At 48.0% G+C, this 18,176-nt stretch overlaps 1 protein-coding gene across 5 annotated transcripts in view; it reads right to left on the bottom strand.

Annotated features, from left to right (window-relative positions):
* Positions 1 to 18,176, bottom strand: part of LOC138468321 (exportin-5-like) — a 2,334,215-nt gene that overhangs the window by 799,929 nt on the left and 1,516,110 nt on the right. For all 5 annotated transcript variants that reach the window (XM_069608827.1, XM_069608826.1, XM_069608825.1 and 2 more), the window contains exon 27: positions 3,053 to 3,112. In XM_069608827.1, the coding sequence (XP_069464928.1) occupies positions 3,053 to 3,112 (60 nt within the window). The remainder of the gene's footprint in view (positions 1 to 3,052; positions 3,113 to 18,176) is intronic.

The following is an 18,176-nucleotide window of genomic DNA, read 5'->3' as shown; positions in this document are numbered from 1 at the left end:
GGACTGCCCCGATGAACTGGAGCCTCTGGACCGGCGCCACATAGGACTTCAGGTTCAGTGAGAAGCCCAGCCTGTGGAGTACAGAGCAGATGTCCTCCAGGTGGGGCAAAACATGCTCCGCCGACTTCCCTTGGATCAGCCAGTCGTCCAGGCACAGCAATACTTTGACACTGAATCTCCTGAGGTAAGCCGTGACTACTTCCATGAGCTTGAAGACCCTTTGAGCAGAGGTCAACCCAAAGGGAAGTAGTTTGAACTGATAGTGCCGGTCCACTATGAGGAACCTCAGGAACTTCCTGTGCTTGTGATGTATCGGCACATGCAAATAAGCCTCCTGCAGATCTATTGACACCAGTCAGTCCTGCAATTCGAGAGCATGGAGAATTTCTCTCAACGTCACCATCTTGAATTTGTCTTTCCTCAGGAACTTGTTCAAGGCCCTCAGGTCCAAAATCAGACAAAGAACTCTTCCCTTCTTGGGTACCAGGAATACCATACCGACCCTCTCTGCTCGGAAGGTACCTCTTCCACGGCATCCTTCAACAGGGCTCGCAGTTCTTCCTGGAGTTCCTGTCCCGGTTGGCTTTGAGGAGGTGGGGTCTGTCCGGTCGTCTCCTTAAAGGCAGACATTAGCCCCACCACACAAGCTCTAGGACCCCGGCAGCAAAGGTAACCTGCTACAACTACAACTTCCTGCCGTAAAACAACGCTTGCAGCACCTACCCCTAGAGGCGAAGCTGTAGGAAGGCTTGGCCTGCTGCGCAGCTATGTCCATTGATTTTGGGGCGATCTTTGATTCCTTACATTTTTCTGGAGGGGAGTCAGCCTTCTGGCTGAAAAGGTATCTGTCCTCGAACGGCATGTCCAGCAGTCTGTTTGACCATTTGGAGAAAAGCCTGGCTATCGTAGGTAGGCTTGTCTACTTAATGTTATAGCCGATCCCATTGAACTGCCCACGCAGTCAGCCATGTCCAGGATTATTTGCAGCATATGTCTAGCCACCTCCTTCCAATCTTCCACCAGCTGTACGCAACAGTCTTGCAGCTCCTACTCAGGGATGTATTGGGTTGCTTGCTCTACTGCTTTCTAGAGGCCAAAAGAATATTTGGCAAACCCATTGGCTACGTTAGCGGCTTTCAAAGTCATGCTGGCAGAATTAAATACATTCTTTGCCATTGCATCAATCCTCTTATCTTTACTGTCCGGAGGCAGATTCGAGGTAGAGGCCGCCGCCTCGGTGGAAGCTGTGGCTGCCTGCACACAAGACCTTCCAGAGAAGGGTAAGAAGACAAAAATGACGGGTCTCCTCTTGCCAGCCTGTACTTTCCAGTCATAGTGGAGCTGACCAGGGGAATGGAGCAGGGATGCTGCCACAAGACGGCTACTGTATCTGCGATTGACTGGTTCAGTGGCCTTTTTCCTTTCAATAACTGTTCCCTCATCCAGGTGGTCTATAATTCATACCCTTGGACTGGCACTGCCTGTAGCATTCAGTCCTATTGTGTCCACCACCCTGTCCACTAGTGACCACAATCTGCCATGGGTGTAAGGCTGGCTCTGCTGCAATTCCACATCAGGGGAGGTGTCCAGCCCGTTGGCATTGTGGAGCCCTTGTGCCAAAGCCAAAAGATCAGCTTGGTCGAACTAGTAGACGCCCACTGACCGTGCATACACAGGATCGTTGTCACCTTGGTTATCTCCATCATTGGCGCCGAAGATAGATGCTGCCATGGAACCGAAGAAATCGGTCCTGGAGAGTGGGACAAAAGATCAGTCGTCGCAGGCTTATCCCTCGACATAGATATAGGTATAGTGCTGTTGGCATCTAATGGGGCTAGGGCACAGAGGAGGCGTTTGGGACGCCGGAACCCTGTGGCTTGGAGGAAGGCACCGGCATGGAGGGTTTAAGGTGCCTTTTTCAGCGTTAAGCCCGTAGGCTTTCACGAAGCGGATAGCGTCGTCAAAGGGGCTTGCTTGAGGTTGGGTGTACTGAGCGCCGCTGCTGCCGCCTCCGAGGCCTGTTTGGAGGCGCACCTGCGCGTTTCTTCAAACATCGCTAGCATTTGACTTTTAAACTCATCCGACCCACTCTTGAGTGGTCGGCCTCACCGACGGCTTACCACTTTCTCATGAAGAGTCGGAATCTTGTTGGTGCTGGTAGTGCCTTTTTTTCTTGTGAGACGAACAAGAGTGGTCCCTCGAGGGAGACTGCTTCTTCTTACGCTGATATTTCTCTTTCTTTTTCGTGGTTATGCCCCTTGGTCTCTGGCTCACACAAATGGTCGACTGAGCAGGTTGGTTTCAACAGCGACTGGCCCAATGCAAGTTTAGCTGCCCGCCTACGCACAGATTTCGGGTTCATATTTGTGCACAACGACACTCCTTGGTGTCGTGACTCGTACCGAGGCACCACATGGATAAATCATGTGGGTCGGTCACTGACATCTTAGAGTGGCAGCTAGTACATCGTTTAAAACCTGAAATCCAAGGCGTGGACATCTCACGGTTGTGAAAAAACAATTATGATGAAAATACGTCAAAAAGGAGTCGAAGACTCGATAACACTGTTGCTCAGAGCAGCGTGTCGAGCACATGGAAAAAAGGAACTGAGGTACAGGGCATAGTGACGTGGTATATATACGGTGCCCAATGTCATGTCCGCAGCCGATGGACGAGTACCGCGCAAGATGGATCGACGGCCGAGTCATTGTGCAATACGTCCCCTGTCGAAGAATTTTCTGAGCTTCAGAGCTGTATAAGGATATCTATCAGATTAGGAACCTGTGGGAGAAAGGCAGTCCAATGAAATGAAACTATACAGTACACCATATTTCATCAGGATTTATAGTTGCCAAGGACAACAGGTAGTTCACCCTATGGTGGCTTAAAAATTCCCCAAGCAAGATTTGCACCTGGGGGAGATTTCTAAGGGGAGGAATCTGTGGAGGGAAGGAAGCCATTAAAATAATAGACTATTAAATGAATAATTCACATAGTCCCTTCGGTTTACATGCCACTTATGACCCCCACAACTAGACAAACACGTGCTTACCAGTGGGTTCATCAGCAATGACTATGGTATCCTTTACTTGATTTGAGACGCAGGACATTTCTGTAAAAATGAAATATATGATACAGGATAAGTCATTAGTGATTTCTTTTTCACAGAACCTCAACCCACAAAGCTCCCCCTTAAAGGAAACCCATTATCCGATCCCTTGAAGGAGAGAACATCAGCAGGTTGGGCAAGTAGAAACTAGCTAGGTGCATATAAGAAAACCAAATCAATACGTTTATAAAAAAAGCAGCCTTCAATGAAATGACGCAAAAACATAACTGCAGGCAAAATCAGCACACTATAATAAAATATACAGGGTGTATGGAACAAGTTACTTACCTGTAACTGTTGTTCTCCAGCATGGGTCTGGCATGGATTCACATGCTCATGAATATTTCCCGTCAGACTGGGAATCCTCGGTAAAGAAAAAATCAGTATCAGTTTCGTTTCTGATCGGTCTTTCTTAGTAGTAACCAATCGCTGATCTCTGGGTCATACTGTAGCCAGCCAATGACTGCCCTCTCCCTAAGCCCAGCCCCTGGCAGCCATCCTCAGATTTGGTAGCACGCCAAGTGGCAGTATGACCAAGTGAAGAGCAGAAGAGGGGTAGGTTGGAGGGGTTGCATGTGAATCCATGCCAGACCCATGCTGGAGAACAACAGTTACAGGTAAGTAACTTGTTCCTTCTCCAGCATGGGGACTGGCATGGATTCACATGCTCATGAATAAAAGAATACATAGTAGTATACACATGCACAACCACGGGAGGTGGCAACAGGCTCAACATTAAGCAATACAACAACTCAACATTAAGCATCTCTTACCTCCTCACCAGGCTCACCTTAAGCGAACAGGTTGCGCAGCACTGTTTGGCTGACTCTGGACTCCTCCCTGGAATCACGGTCGACACAGTAGAATCTCGTGAAGGTGTGCGTCAACCTCCACGTAGCAGCCCTGCAGATGTCCAGCAGGGGCACACCAGACAGGAACGCTGTGGTAGCAGCGATCGCTCTGGTCGAATGGGCTCTCGGACGGCCGGGCAGCGGTCGGATTGCCAACCGGTGACAATGCATGATGCAGCCGGAGAGCCATCTGGAAATAGAAGTCTTCGAGAGAGCCTTCCCTTGATTCACAGACCCAAAGTTCACAAACAGTTGGGACGTCTTCCGAAAACTTTGTGCGGTCCACGTAGAACGTCAGCGCTCTAGCTACATCCAGCGAGTGCAAAGTCCTCTCGGCCGGCGTCTAAGGCGACGGAAAGAAAACTGGTAACACCAAGGGCTCGTTGAGGTGGAAGTCTGACGGCACCTTGGGCATGAAGGAGGGGTGCGTCCTCAGCACCACCCTCGTGTCATGAAAAGTCAAGTATGGAGGCTTGCAAGATAGGGCCTGAATCTCTCCCACTCGTCGTGCAGAGGTGATGGCCACGAGGAACGCTGTCTTCCATGACAGAAACTTCAAAGGCGCCGAATGCATAGGCTCGAATGGGGCCCCCATGAGCCTGGTCAGCACCACATTAAGCTCCCACGCCGGGGCAGGAGCCTTCACCGGCGGGAATGATCAGAATAGTCCCTTCATAAATTCCTTCACCAGGCGATGAGACCACAAGGACGCCCGTCCCGTTGTCCTGGTATATCAGGAGATGGCAGCCAGATGTATTTTTATGGAGGCGTGAGCCAGTCTAGCCTTGGCCAGCGACAGCAGGTACGGCAGCACTTGAGGGGCCGTAATCCGCGGAGGGTTAATCTTCTGTACACGGCACCAGACAGAGAACCTCTTCCATTTATGACCGTAACACGAGAGTTGAGGACGCCCTGGCCTTTGCAAGAATCTCTGCAATCAGCCGGGATATCGTACCCTCCAAACTCTAGTGCTGCAGGAGCCAGTCCTGCAAGTTCAGCGACTGTGGGTCGTGGTGGAGAATGGCGCCTCCTTCTCTGGAGAGAAGATCTGCGTCCGCCGGCAGCCTGACTGGCAGGGACGTTGACAAGTCCAGAAGGTCCGGGAACCAGACCTGCCTCGGCCACACCGGTGCGACGAGGATCATCCTGCACCTGGACTTCTTGAGCTGGCCGATGAGGCGGAGCAGCAACGGCAGGCACACGTATAGAAACAGGCCGTCCCAAGGGAACGAGAAAGCATCGCCCATGCTCCTCGGCTGTGGGAACCTGCTGGCAAACCTCTGGCACTTGGAGCTCATCGCGAACAGGTCGATCTGGGGTTTGCCCCATCGTTGGAAGAGTCGATCCACTTGATCCTGGCGCAGTTCCCACTCGTGGCACGAGCGCAGCCATGTCCGTTGAAGTAGGCCGCAGATCTTCCGGAATCCTCCAAGAAGTGTAAGCTCGACTAAAACTTCACCCTTGAGGGGTGTAGAATTCCGAAACGGGTCCTCGTTATCGGAAGTAGAAACGGTGGAGCTTGAGGCTCGATTAAACCGAAAAAATTAGAAATTTTCCTGAAAAAACGTGAAAACGCAGTAAAAAAAAAAAAACTCGAGAGCTAAACACGAGGACTCCCAACACTTGAGTGTGCGGTAAAAATCTGAGGATGGCTGCCAGGGGCAGGGCTTAGGGAGAGGGCAGTCATTGGCTGGGGGCAGTATGACCCAGAGATCAGTGATTGGTTAATACTAAGAAAGACAGATCAGAAACGAAACTGATACTGATTTTTTTCTTTACCGAGGATTCCCAGCCTGACGACGGGGAATATTCATGAGCATGTGAATCCATGCCAGGCCCCATGCTGGAGAAGGAAGGAATCTTTCAGGGAAACACCTGGCATTAATTATCTATTTTTTAAAAACTGTCCCATTTTGTAAGATTCCAAATACTACGTCTTGGTTAAAGGGTTTTTCATTTTTTGTACAAACCTCTCCCTAAATTTAAAATCTCAAGCCCTTTATTTATACAAAGGGCAGCTGGTCAGGATGACTGAAATTAACGCAATCCCTTGATTACGTTAATGAAACTCATAACAGAAAGGGATGGCTGCTGCCTTGACCCAAACCTTGCCCCTTTTTAGTAAAGGCTTTTAACCACAATTCAAGTTAAAGATAGACAGTTCTTGGTGTGCTGATAGGCTATTAAGATGTTCCAGACCAGGACCCTCAGTCTCTCCCAACCCCGGGACTCCTTCTGTCACTCTCCCCTCTTGCATTCCCAGTCTGTCTTCCTCACCATTCAGGGCACCTAATTTTCTCCCCACCCTGGGTCCTTCTTCATCCTTTCACACTCTGGATTACTTTTCCTTCTTCCTCCCCGCTCTGGGGTTCTCAGTCTCTTCCAACTCTGGGACTGTCTCCAATTTTAAAGCTCTGGTGTCTTTTGTACTTCTTCCTCCCCTCTCCTAGTTTCTTGTCTCCCTTTCGCCTCATTCTGGGGTGCTTCTTCTCACTCACAAGTCTCTGTGGCTTTCCCAATCTCGGCACACTCTGGAGCACTGCCCCTTCACACTCCCGCCCTCTGGGCACTTTTTTGATAAGCTCCATCCTGTGATGATGTTGCCCCACTCCCCTACCCTGGTCCCCCGTGATGTTCATCGTGCCCTCCACGGTCGCCTGTGATGCCCTTGTGCCCCCCTCCCAGAACCCTGCCCCCCCTTTTGGACCCTCATTATGTCCCCCCGCCCCTGTGCTTTGCCAGCTCTCTTCTTCCCGCTTCCCCTTCCCCATTGTTAACCCCTCTCCACCCCCCCCCCCCCCCCCAACACCTGTTTCACTGCAGTTGTCTTGACTCACTATGGTTTCAACATCACCAAACTGTTGCTGATGTTTGGATCTGACCTTATTGACACCGACTTTGGTGCTTCACCTTCTCAACTCATGCTGGACTTCCCTGGAATCTCGTACTCAGGGTGGCCGTCAGGAAACCGTCTCACCGTGTACATAAGAAACCATCTGTCACTGCACGTAGGCATTTCTCTACTCCCAAGTTTGTTGCTAAAGGGCAGGCATGTGAAGAGCACTGTCGGCAACTCTCCCACACGCGGCTTGTCTTTCTGTGCGCGTTGGGGGTTGCCATGGCGGTTCATTCATCATCACGCAATATGCTGCAGAGGACCCGGTCGCATCAGGTCAGCTGATTCTTTATAAGCACCGCCCATTCCTCAGAGCGGTGCTTCTGAATTTCGCTTCGAATCAGCAGCTACTCTTGTCTTCACTTGCCCATCGGATTTCGACTTCGGATGTTGTCTGCTAATTGGATTTGTCATTTGCCTTGCCCTTTAAGCTTTGTTTTTGTTTTGCTGGATTTTACGACCCGGACCGTTTTACGACCTGAATTGCCTAGCGTTATTGATCCTTGTTAACGCATTACGGCTACCCCGACTCTGACTGCTCTCGGACATCTTGTTTACTCTTGATTCTTTGTTCACTACAAACCAACACCGCGTTACGGACATTCATGGAACTTGACATTCAAGTGCTCTGACTAGAGACTTCCGAACAGAGCACTGCCATGGATTTGTTAGGCGTCTTCGTGCCGTCGGTTCATGTTTGCTACTGTACTCCTCTTGCTTGATTAGGCGTCCGCATGCCGTCGGTTCAGGTGAAGACCCATCGCATTCTCCCATCTCTGAAGCCAGTCTCATGAACCGGCTTCCCGTCCAACCACACATACAGACGTCATCAGGTAAGGAAACGTTACGTTGGTCACTGTATATCTGGAAACAGCACATTAACATATTGTTCTGATATTTTCTTGTTGCCACTGTTCCCAGGGGATCGTTTGGTTGGAGACCGTTATACTGCACAAAATACTTGAGGCAACATTGTTAGTTAACACAGGTTAGCATTGTTTATTACTCCTCTGCTTTGTTTATTGTTATTGGTACCGTAACAGCCTCTTTCGTTTGCAGCCAGAGGTCCGGTGGGCGTCCAAACCATCTTTTGGTCAATCACTCAGCCTGTTCTGTTGTACATCCTGAGTGGTATATTGGCATAAAGAACTAATCTGCTACACAACGGCTTCAACTGCCAGTTATTCTGGGCTGAATTCTAACAGTGGCCCTGAATCATGATTCCTTGCTTACATTCTTAGTTCCCTGCAACATGTGTTTCACTGACCTCTGCAACTGTATTCGCTCTCCCTTCTGCATCTCTACTCTTTTCCCCGATTATTCTCGGTTCTCTCCTCTACCTTCTCCCTCTCTCCTCCCGCCCCTCCGTTACTTTTCTATACACTTATCAGAATGGTCCCTGGATCAAGTATGATAGCAACAATGTTTCTCCTCCCCCCAAACCCTCCAGCACCATCTGAAATGTCGTCAGGCCTAGTACGATAGTCACTTGTTTTGTTCCTCTCCCTCCTTTCTCCTCCCTCACCTCTTGTAAAATTCCGGCTCTACCAGAAATGTCATCAGGACAAGTATGGTAGTCGCCCGTCTGTTTCCCCATTTCCTTCTTATCTGTGTCCTAGCTCTTGCACTACCTGAAATGTCGACAGGCCGAGTACGATAATTTCACATTCTTGTTGTTCATGACCTGTAAGAATGTCACTGTATTTTCCCTTGTTCCCTCCCTTTCCTTGAAGTGCTTTGAAACACATTGTGTATAGCCGCTATATAAATAAACTATCATATTATATCATATCATATCCCATCCCAGTGAGTGCCCCAACCCTTCAGAGATGCTTCCGTGACCACCTTGGTCTGAGGCCAAGGAGGCTAGAAGGGTTCCCCCGCCAGGAGACTGTTGCAGTCCACCATCCAGGACAGGTTGTTGACCACTGATGCGGACACCCTGAGAAGATCCGAGAGAGTACCAAGGTACTGAAACCACTGACCCCTAGGGATCCCATGCGTAATTTGGCCTCTGGCACTAGAAAAATGCAGGCGGCCATGAGACCTAGGAGGCGGAGGAAGGAAGCAGGTGGTAGTGTGTCATGGTTCCGTAACAAGTAGACCATTTGTGTCAAGCGGACTACTCTTTCCTCGGGAGGGAAGGCCTTCCCCACCAGGATGTCTAGAACTGCTCTGATAACTGGAGCCTCTGGACTGGCGTCATTTGGGACTTCTTTAAATTTCCGGAAAAGCCCAGCTTGTGCAGCAGCAAACAGGTGTCCTCTAAATAGAACGGTCTTCTAAATGGAACATGACTGCACCACAGACTTTCCTCAGATCAGCCAGTCCAGATATGGAAATACGTGGTCCCCGGATCTCCCAAGATGAGCCGAAACTACTGCCATGAGCATGGTGAAGGCCCTCTGTCCATTCCGAAGCGTGAGAAACTCTTCCACGCTTGCCTGGCCAGTGGGAGCTGTGCTCTCCTGCCATAAGGAGCATACCCGCCTGTAGCCCCGTGCCCTAGAAGTGAAGCTGAAGGCAGGTTTGGCCAGCTGCGCAGCTAGGCCAAAAGACTTTGTAGCGATTTTAGATTCCTTACATTTTTCTAAGGAATCGTCATCTTTCTGGGCAAACAAAGATTACCTTCGAAGGGCATGTCCAGATATTTAACTTGGACAGTAGGTGAGAAACCAGATGTTTTTAAATAGGCCTGCCTTCTTCGCGTTACTGCGGACGCCATAGATGGGCTCAAACAGTCAGCGATGTCCCGGCCCGTTGGCACCAACTGCCTGGCCACCTCTTTCCCATCCTCCACTAGCTGTAGGAAGCCCTTGTGCAGCTCTCCTTCTGGGTCGTACTGTGCAGCATTTTCAACTGATGGCCATAGACCAAAGGAGTGATTGGCAAAATTGCTTGCCACATTTGTAGCCTTAAGGGCCATACTGCCCGAAGCAAATCCTTTTTTATTGCCAAGGCATCAACTTTTGCTTCCCTGTCCGGAGGCAGAGTAGAAGTGGAAGATGCAGGTCTAGATGAGACGTTGGCAGCCTGCATAACAAGCCCCTCAGGGTAAGGGCGAGAGGAGAGGAATGAAGTGTCTCCTCTAGCTGGCCTACATTTCTCAGAAATGGTGGAGCAGACTGGAGGATTAGAACAAGGATGCTGCCACAGAATTGTTAAAGGATCAGCAATGGCAGGGTTTAAAGGCATATTGCGCTCTGTGGTGAGGCCTTCATCTAAAATATCGGTAAGGTCATAACCTTGTATCGGGCATGGTATCAATAACCCTTTCTATTAAAGCCCAGAATTTAGATCTATTATGAACATAGGTCTTGGATTGCTGAAATTCGAGGTCTGGTGAGGTGTCCAAACCGCTGGCGTCATGGAGGCCTTGAGCTAGCTGTAAAAGCTGATGTTGGTCTTGAAAATAATCAACCCCTCCTGTACCCAAGTAAATGGGGGGCAACATCCCCCAGATCATCAGTGTAATTACCGCCGAAGATACCTGCTAGGCTGTCGAACAATTCGGACCAGGGTTGTGGTGTGATGGTTTTCTCGACAACCGTCGATGGTTTGTGTTTCAGAGGCGATATGGTGGCGTCGACATCCTTGGATGCACAGGGTTGATCCAGCTTCCATTGGACCCCTTTCAGTGTCGAAAGATTTATCAGTGTCGACCTTGTCGGTACCGGGGCACCAGAGGGGTCGGAAATGCTAAGTGCCATTCTTGGCTCTGAAGCCTGCTGCGTGTGTGTGTGTGTGTGTGTGGGGGGAAGGGGGGTGTGGAGAGGGGGGTTAGCTGCGGCCAATGCAGCATGCTTTTCAAACATTTCAAGCATAGGTGACTTAAAATACTCCCACTCTTGGCAGGCAGTAGGCCCGCCGTCGGCTTAACTTCATCAGTCAACGAATCGGAGTCCCGACAGTGGCAGACACGCCTTTTCTTCTTTCGGGACAAGGACGAACGGCTCCTCTTCGAGTGGGACCATTTCTTCTACCGCCTATGTTCTTTTTCGGGGTCTGGCCTTTGGCCCCTGAAAACCGAACCGTCGACCGCGCATGTGACTTAAAGGGCGGCCAACCAAGAGCTAGTTTAGCTGCTCGATCGTGAAGGGATCTGGGCTTCATGTTGGCGCACGATGGACACCAGTCAGTTCTGTGCCCAGTTTAAGGAGGCATGGTATCAAAGCAAGACAGACACGTGATCACAGTTCAAGGGTGTTTATTATACTGTAAAACGGGTGAGATAAATGCCTAGTCTAAACATAAAGCTAAGTTGGGAGCAAGCTACGACCATCAAATAAGTCCTAGTAGTGTCCAGTCAAATAAAAGGGGCCTATACTAAAAAACCTATTGCAAATCCTTACCTCTACGCTACAAAATAGTGAGGGATAATGTTCACAAGAAAAGAAAAGAGCATTCACCAAATGGTAAGTCAGGATGTTATGGCCTGGTTGTCCCTTTCCCACGTTTTTAGCATGGGACAAGGTGGGACTCATGAGCACTGAACACTCCTGGGATTACGGCACAAGCTTACAGTTCCTTTTCTCTATATCAGGGCCTTCTGTGCCCAAGTCTCTTCTCAGGCAAAGTCTCTTGCTTCAGAGGGGCCCGATATTCCAAAACGAACAAAACAAAAACAGTTCCTTCTGGTAACCATCATGTCGTGTGGTTACTCTTCACGCTAGGATTTCCCTCAGCCTGGCTCCGATCCTTATTTCAGCATTAGCTTCCCAAAGCACTTGCCAATTGAAACAGAGGCTTCCGATGGGCGATCACGTCTTGCTGGGTCATTGTTATTCTATGGCAAGTGCGTGCTTTCAAAATATCAGTTCCCAAATTTTACAACATGTCCAGGGTTTTCGATTGTACAAGGAGTTTGGCTTGACCCTTGTATGACCATGTTAGGGAGAACTCTCTGTTTAGGCTGAATTTCCTAACCTAGTGAGTCCCCCAGCAGCTTTGCTGGATTTTTGGGGTTTATTTTTTTCTCCTGCCAAGAGTGAGACTCTTTTACCCTCACTCTTGGGCATGATTTGAGCGTGTTTCTTTGAATCTAGATGTGTTTAATGGGCAGGGGGTCTTTTACTCCGTAGGGCTTCATGTGTTTTTGTGATGTGTGTTACACAGCACCCTCAGTGCAGTAACACAGGGGTGTCATAGTGACCCCCCAGTATAGACTCCATACCCTGGGACTGACTACTGTCTCCCAGGGCATGTAAAGTCCCATTGACTTTACTAGTCTTAAATTCTGAACAGAACCAGTACAAACCATCATATTGTGGACGTACTGGCTGGGGCAATTCAATTGCCCCAGGGTCTGTTAGTCGAGGGGGCACATCTCCGTCCCCCCTGATCGAATTTTGGCTGGTGGCAGTGGATACTACTTTTTATATTCAACCGCAAATATTTTCCTATGGGATTTCCCATTGTTTTAGGCTATCTATATTTAATTATTTACGGTAGCCTCGAACATACCGCCGGTTTATTTAATTAATATTAATTCTCCAGTTGGTATTTTTTGCCAAAACTTGATTCTAAAATGGGGTTTGTGTTCTCTTCTGTGACTCCAACCCAAGCCCTTTGTTCCACTTTTTGGCGGGCTTCTCCACAGAAGCCCTCCAAAGTGGTGCCACTCTGTCTGGGGTACTTAGGAGGGGTGCAGGGGGATTTAGGCACCCTGGACTGAGTTGCCTAGGCAACTCAAGTCGCACTCCGTGCTGATTGGCCCAAGTGGTGAGCCAGCCGGCTCACCACTTAGCATGTTTGAGTGACAGCTAGGCTGAGTGAATGGGGGGTTTTCTGCATAAAAGCAGGGCTTTGGGGACTGGAATTTCAGAAGTCGCCACAGGACCCAAGAATCCGACGCGGGAGAAGTTGAGCCGTCCTGCCACGACGCCACCACCGGTGGAGCCCCGCTGGCCCGTCTCACCACTTTTCCCAACGACAGAGGAGATCTCCCGCCGGAGAGTCTTCTTCCTTTGACTGGTGGGGATAACCAGTTTCACCGTCTTTTCGCCTTCCCGACGTGCCTCGTGGCCGCCTTGCCTGTGCCAAGCACCCCGGCAACCGGGATACCACGTTTTACCACGACCGCGAACAAAAAGGTACCACCTTTAACCGGAAAACTCTGCGGCTGGTTTCTTCCCTGGCAGTGCAACGACCTTCATCTTTCCTCCAAGTCGAGATCTTCTCTTCCCCTGGACGACGACGCGACTTGCACCCACTGCCAGGAACAACTGCCACCGCTGGAGGATCCTTCCCACTTAAGGTACCGTGTCCCGCCTGGCTTCCCTTGCTACCGACTGTACGGGGTAGATTTAGCCCCCGGCTTTCGAACCTGGGTTAGCCTGGGACACCCTGGCTAAACTTTTCTGAGCCTCTCTAAACTCTTTTTGAACTCTCTGCAAGACTTTCTAAGCCTAGTGTAACTGTGTGATCTTGGGTGCATTTGTGCTCTGCTCTCTCTAAAAGTGGGCCCAGCCTTTGGACTTCGGCTCACCAGTGACTTTTGCTCTTCTGCCTTGCTAACAGTGTTCCTGAATCTTAGCGTGGTGTACCTTTCCATATTCTGGCTTTTTCCCTCCCTTTCTCACAAACTTATTGGAGTGCCATCTAGTTAAGCGCTCACCTCTGTATGAAAATAAGTGGTGTTTTACTGAGACTTGTCTAATAAGTGAATAGGGTTGTGTGTGTGTGTATAGATATATATGATAGGGACTGTGTGCTGAATTTACTTACCTCTTCATGCTAGTGTAAATCACAAGTGTGTTTTTAAATAAATAATTATATACTTTTATACCAAAGCTCTGGTCAGTGTTTGCTTGTGCTACTGTCTTTTTGTACCCAATGTGTATACTCTATATACTGCCTAACTCTTCTTGAGAGAAGTCTGACTGCTCAGCCACAGCTACCAGGTAACTCTGGGTGGTACAGACTGCTACCAAGTGGGTTTACTGCCAACACCTGTAGTCTTAAATCTTTTGCAGTGTTCCCTAAGGGAACTGCACAGGTTTCTGCCTAACAGACCACATTGATACCTTAAACCGGCCTTCTCGATGGCCCCTTGGTACTTTTAGTTTCACTATTTTTCTGTTCAATACTTTCCTTGTTCAGGAGAGGGGTACCAGCCAGAGACCTTCGAATGAGCGCCCATGTTGGCGCAGGACAACTACATCTCTGGTACCAAGTTTGTTCACAAAAACCTCTGTTTGTTAATCTTCTTAATGTTGCGAGAAGTGCCCTGGAAGTGCTGCATAGCTGCGTTGGACTCTATTTCCTGTGGACACTCTTGGACTAATTCACTGTTGGTACGAGACTATCTCCATAATATATCTCCACAGACTTGTATGGACTCCCAACTCATTCTGTTACTCTTTTAGTATACTTACTTTGCCCCCAATTAACAGCATCACCAGTAAGAACAGGCCCGCGCGCACAGCAAAGAAGTGCCGCTTATCTGCTTGGCTGTGCGGCGAGGGGTCCTCCTGGGACTTTTCTGTGTTTAGCCCAGCAGGCTTCGATTGTGCTCTTTAATTTATTACGTGGCTGCATCTAATTGTTTTGTATTCCCGCATGCCTAAAGGTCTTTATACCCTTAAATCCGTGATGCCGTCCCGTGTAGAAACCTCTTGGGTACGCCCTCAAGAGATTCGCCGGCTGCCTCGACAGCCAAGAGAACCAACAAAGCAGTCTCTGACACCCCTAAAAGAAAAATCCAGCTGGAGATACAAGGATTCTGTCTTCCTCGTGGGGAAACAGATCTCTCGGTGCCTGCTTACGACTGCATTCTCGTGTCTCCTGCTGTGACTTCACAGACCCCTAAGCTGCCGGAATTAAATAACACCCAAATTGATTGCGTTTAAATCGCCGCCTCACTGGTGGCAGCTGGATTTAACACACCCCTATTAACATTAGATACCTCTCTGTCTGCACCAATGTCTTTGTGCACAAACATAAAAGACACCCATCATTTTTGTGATAACCTACACTTCAAATATCAGTGCTGCTATCGCCATTCAGCATAACAACCCTTCTCCCCAATTTGAGACAGCTGTAGCACTCGGGCTGACATCAGTCTCTGATGTCTCAATCACTGCTTCAACTGATACTCCAGCCTTAAAAGCAGAGAAATGTACATCACTGCGCGTTACACCCAGAGAAACCGGTGCTCCCATGGGCAATCACAGTCTTTCCCAATCGCCTATTATGTTTGGACATTCTGTACATGAATCTTCAATGCTTTCCATATCTTATACTCGCCTTACCCCTCGGAAGGCAGTTCATTTTCCCCTCTCTCCTCAATTGCCATTCACAGAACAAAATGTTTGTTGTACAATGAAAGTATCACGAAGGCTAACTCAAAAACTAGGAACTGTTCTCAATCCTTAGAGAATTAGAATCTTTGGTTCCACCAGTGGAAAGTTGCAACAAGGATGCAAACTGAAGCATGAACATCCAGAATGCTCTCCAAGACAAAATCACACTCCAGTCTAAAATGAAGCAACAAAATAACCTAGTTAAACTTACCGGACCTTCCAGCAACCATGCGAACGGCATAACTGACAAAGTGGTGCCACAATTTGAATTTACAAAGCTCACTAACCAAGAAGTCCTCCAAATCAATATAAGCCTAAAACCCTCAAGATGCCAGGGTGACACTTGCCTGGCAACAGTCATTAAGGATTGCGCTCCTCAACTCACTCCTTTCATCACAAATCTGATCAATGACTTGTTTAAAAACAACTGCGTCCCTACGGACCTAAAGAACGCATGGGTATTACCACTACTAATAAAAAAAAAAAAAAAAAAAAAAAAAAAAAAAAACACACCCTTGGCCCAAACATACCCACCAACTACCACCCAATAACAGTAACCTTTCTAGTGACAATTCTAGACAGGGTAGCTTACATTCAAATACAGAAATATCTTATAGCCAACAATATCCTTGGGTTAAGACAGTCCGGTTTCCGTCCGAGGCATGACACGGAAACCACACTCTTGGATTTAAAAATCCAAATGGATGACTTAAAAGATAGAGGGAAGATAGCCTTACTCCTCCTCCTTGACCTTTTGGCTGCATTTGATCTCTTGGACCACATCATCTTGTGCAAATACTTGGCCTCAGCAGCACATTTCTCCCCCAATGCCACTCAAAAGATATCATTTTTAACTGATAGAACAATGAGAGTCTTCTCCCCGAAGGCTGAAGCACCACCCACCGTTGTTTCATGTGGGGTACCCCAAGGATCGTGTGTATATCCAACATTATCTAATATCTTCACGAAACACCTTTTTTTACTGTCTTGATGATTTGGGTGTCACCTACACTAATTACGCAGATGAAACCCAAATCCTCATACCCATCACTGGGAACCATGTAACGTACACCGCCACACTTAATGCCATCTATCTAACCATCCAAGCTTGGATGGCTCATCATGGGTTGTGCTTGAACGACCACAAGACCGATTTGCTAATCATAGGTTCTCACCTCAGGCTAGCCAAACTAAATGATGCCTTCAAATCCTTTAACATTGATGATAAGTATCTAACGAGGTAAAAACCCTTGGATTCTACTTGGACTCGTCACTCACAATGTCTATACAAGTAAATGCAACTACAACTTACACTTGCAAACTTATCAATGCCTGCAGACCATTCTTGTCATCGGACAACTGTACTACACTGGCCAGAGCTCTAGTCATTACCCGACTAGACTACTGCAACGCCTAACGTACCTCACACATGTCATAGTAATATATTGAACCCCCTTAAGTACTTTGTGGATTCCTCCATTAACGTTGTAAATAATGCATCACCTCCTCAACAAACTGTATCCATTACTGTCGAGAACTGCTGTATATTTCTAACTATGTAAACATTTGTAACGTTTTCTGTAACCATCTGTAAGAAAAGCGCCCCGATGCCTTTGGGCTTGGCGCACTATATAACACCAGTCAATGCTAATAAATCGAATTTTAGATTGGATGACGAATGTACAAAAAGATAGCATGGTGAACGTCAACATGACATCTCTAAGGCACAATGTGGCGCCTATGAAGAAAACTCTACGAGATAACTTGACACATGGCTCATTTAGGCCCGCCATTCGGGTGTCTAGTTTTGAGAGAACGGTCCTGCCGACATTCACTCAAATAATCTGTCCTTGTGAAGTCAACTTAACAGATCAACCATCGCCTCCCTCTGAATTGTCACCCCCTGTAGCATCTGAAAAATCAGCGGAAATGTGCTTCAACTCCGCCCAACCAACGTATGATATTTACGCACAAAAAAAAGCAGAGAACTAGCCAAAACTTGACGAACAGAATCTTTGGAAACAAAAGGCATTCTCCCCGATCCCTACCCAAGTCAAGTTCAAAACAGTTCATTCGAGCTGTTATCATTCACAAAAAGTATAGCTGTTGTCAAAAAATACAAAAATATAGCATGTGCAAAAAAAGATCGTTCCAGACAGAACCCAGACTCCCTTCCCACTCACCCTCCATTGGACGATCTAGTAACGGCCATGACTGCTCAACATAACATAGATAATACACTCAGTGCTGTTAAGCAAACAGTGCAACCTTCTTCATCAAGTATAACAGTACCCATGAAGCTGTTAGGCAGAATCCTGGGCAGTGCCCTTAGGGACCACTACACACAATTAAGACTACAGGTGGCTATACAAGTTTTACCTTTGGTACAAGCCTGTACTGCTATGTCAGAGTGGTAGCAGTGGTGGAGCAGCCAGGATTATCTCAAGAGTATATGAGCAGTAGCAGGCATTACACGAAGGGACCACAATTACCGTGACTCAAGCAAACACTGACTCAAGGTTTCAGGTAGAAAAATATAAGTACATTTCTTTTTAAACCATTCGTTATAAACACAACACTTCTATTTAACTTAAACACAAACTACACGTCAAATATACTACAACTAACCAATTCACTTTGTACAGTATGTCTCAAGGTAAGTACCCCGTGTTTGAATGAACCGGTGTTATGAACAAAACACGTTACCATGAATACGAATGCAATCACTTTTTGACAGTTCGGTCTACTCAATAAACGCGTATCCGTGACATGAAATGCTACCGGGGCAAAAACACACTTAGAACTTGATACCCAGAGGGAGTTGGAGGCAAAAATCACAGGCAATATTTTGGTTAGGCAGATAGAATAGAGAAACGCTCATAGACAAGAGTTCAAAAGTCAAAGGGCCGGTACAAGGGTCAAGTGACACCAGGGGCCTGTTGCCGAAGATCACACAGTCCGATAGTTCACGATTCAATGTAGCCAAGAGTACTTCGATATTGTCAATGTTCGGAAGC

Source organism: Ambystoma mexicanum, chromosome 4q (assembly GCF_040938575.1).
Source record: "Ambystoma mexicanum isolate Mex_15411 chromosome 4q, UKY_AmexF1_1, whole genome shotgun sequence".
NCBI lineage: Eukaryota > Metazoa > Chordata > Amphibia > Caudata > Ambystomatidae > Ambystoma > Ambystoma mexicanum.
This window is presented reverse-complemented; position numbering and strand designations above follow the sequence as displayed.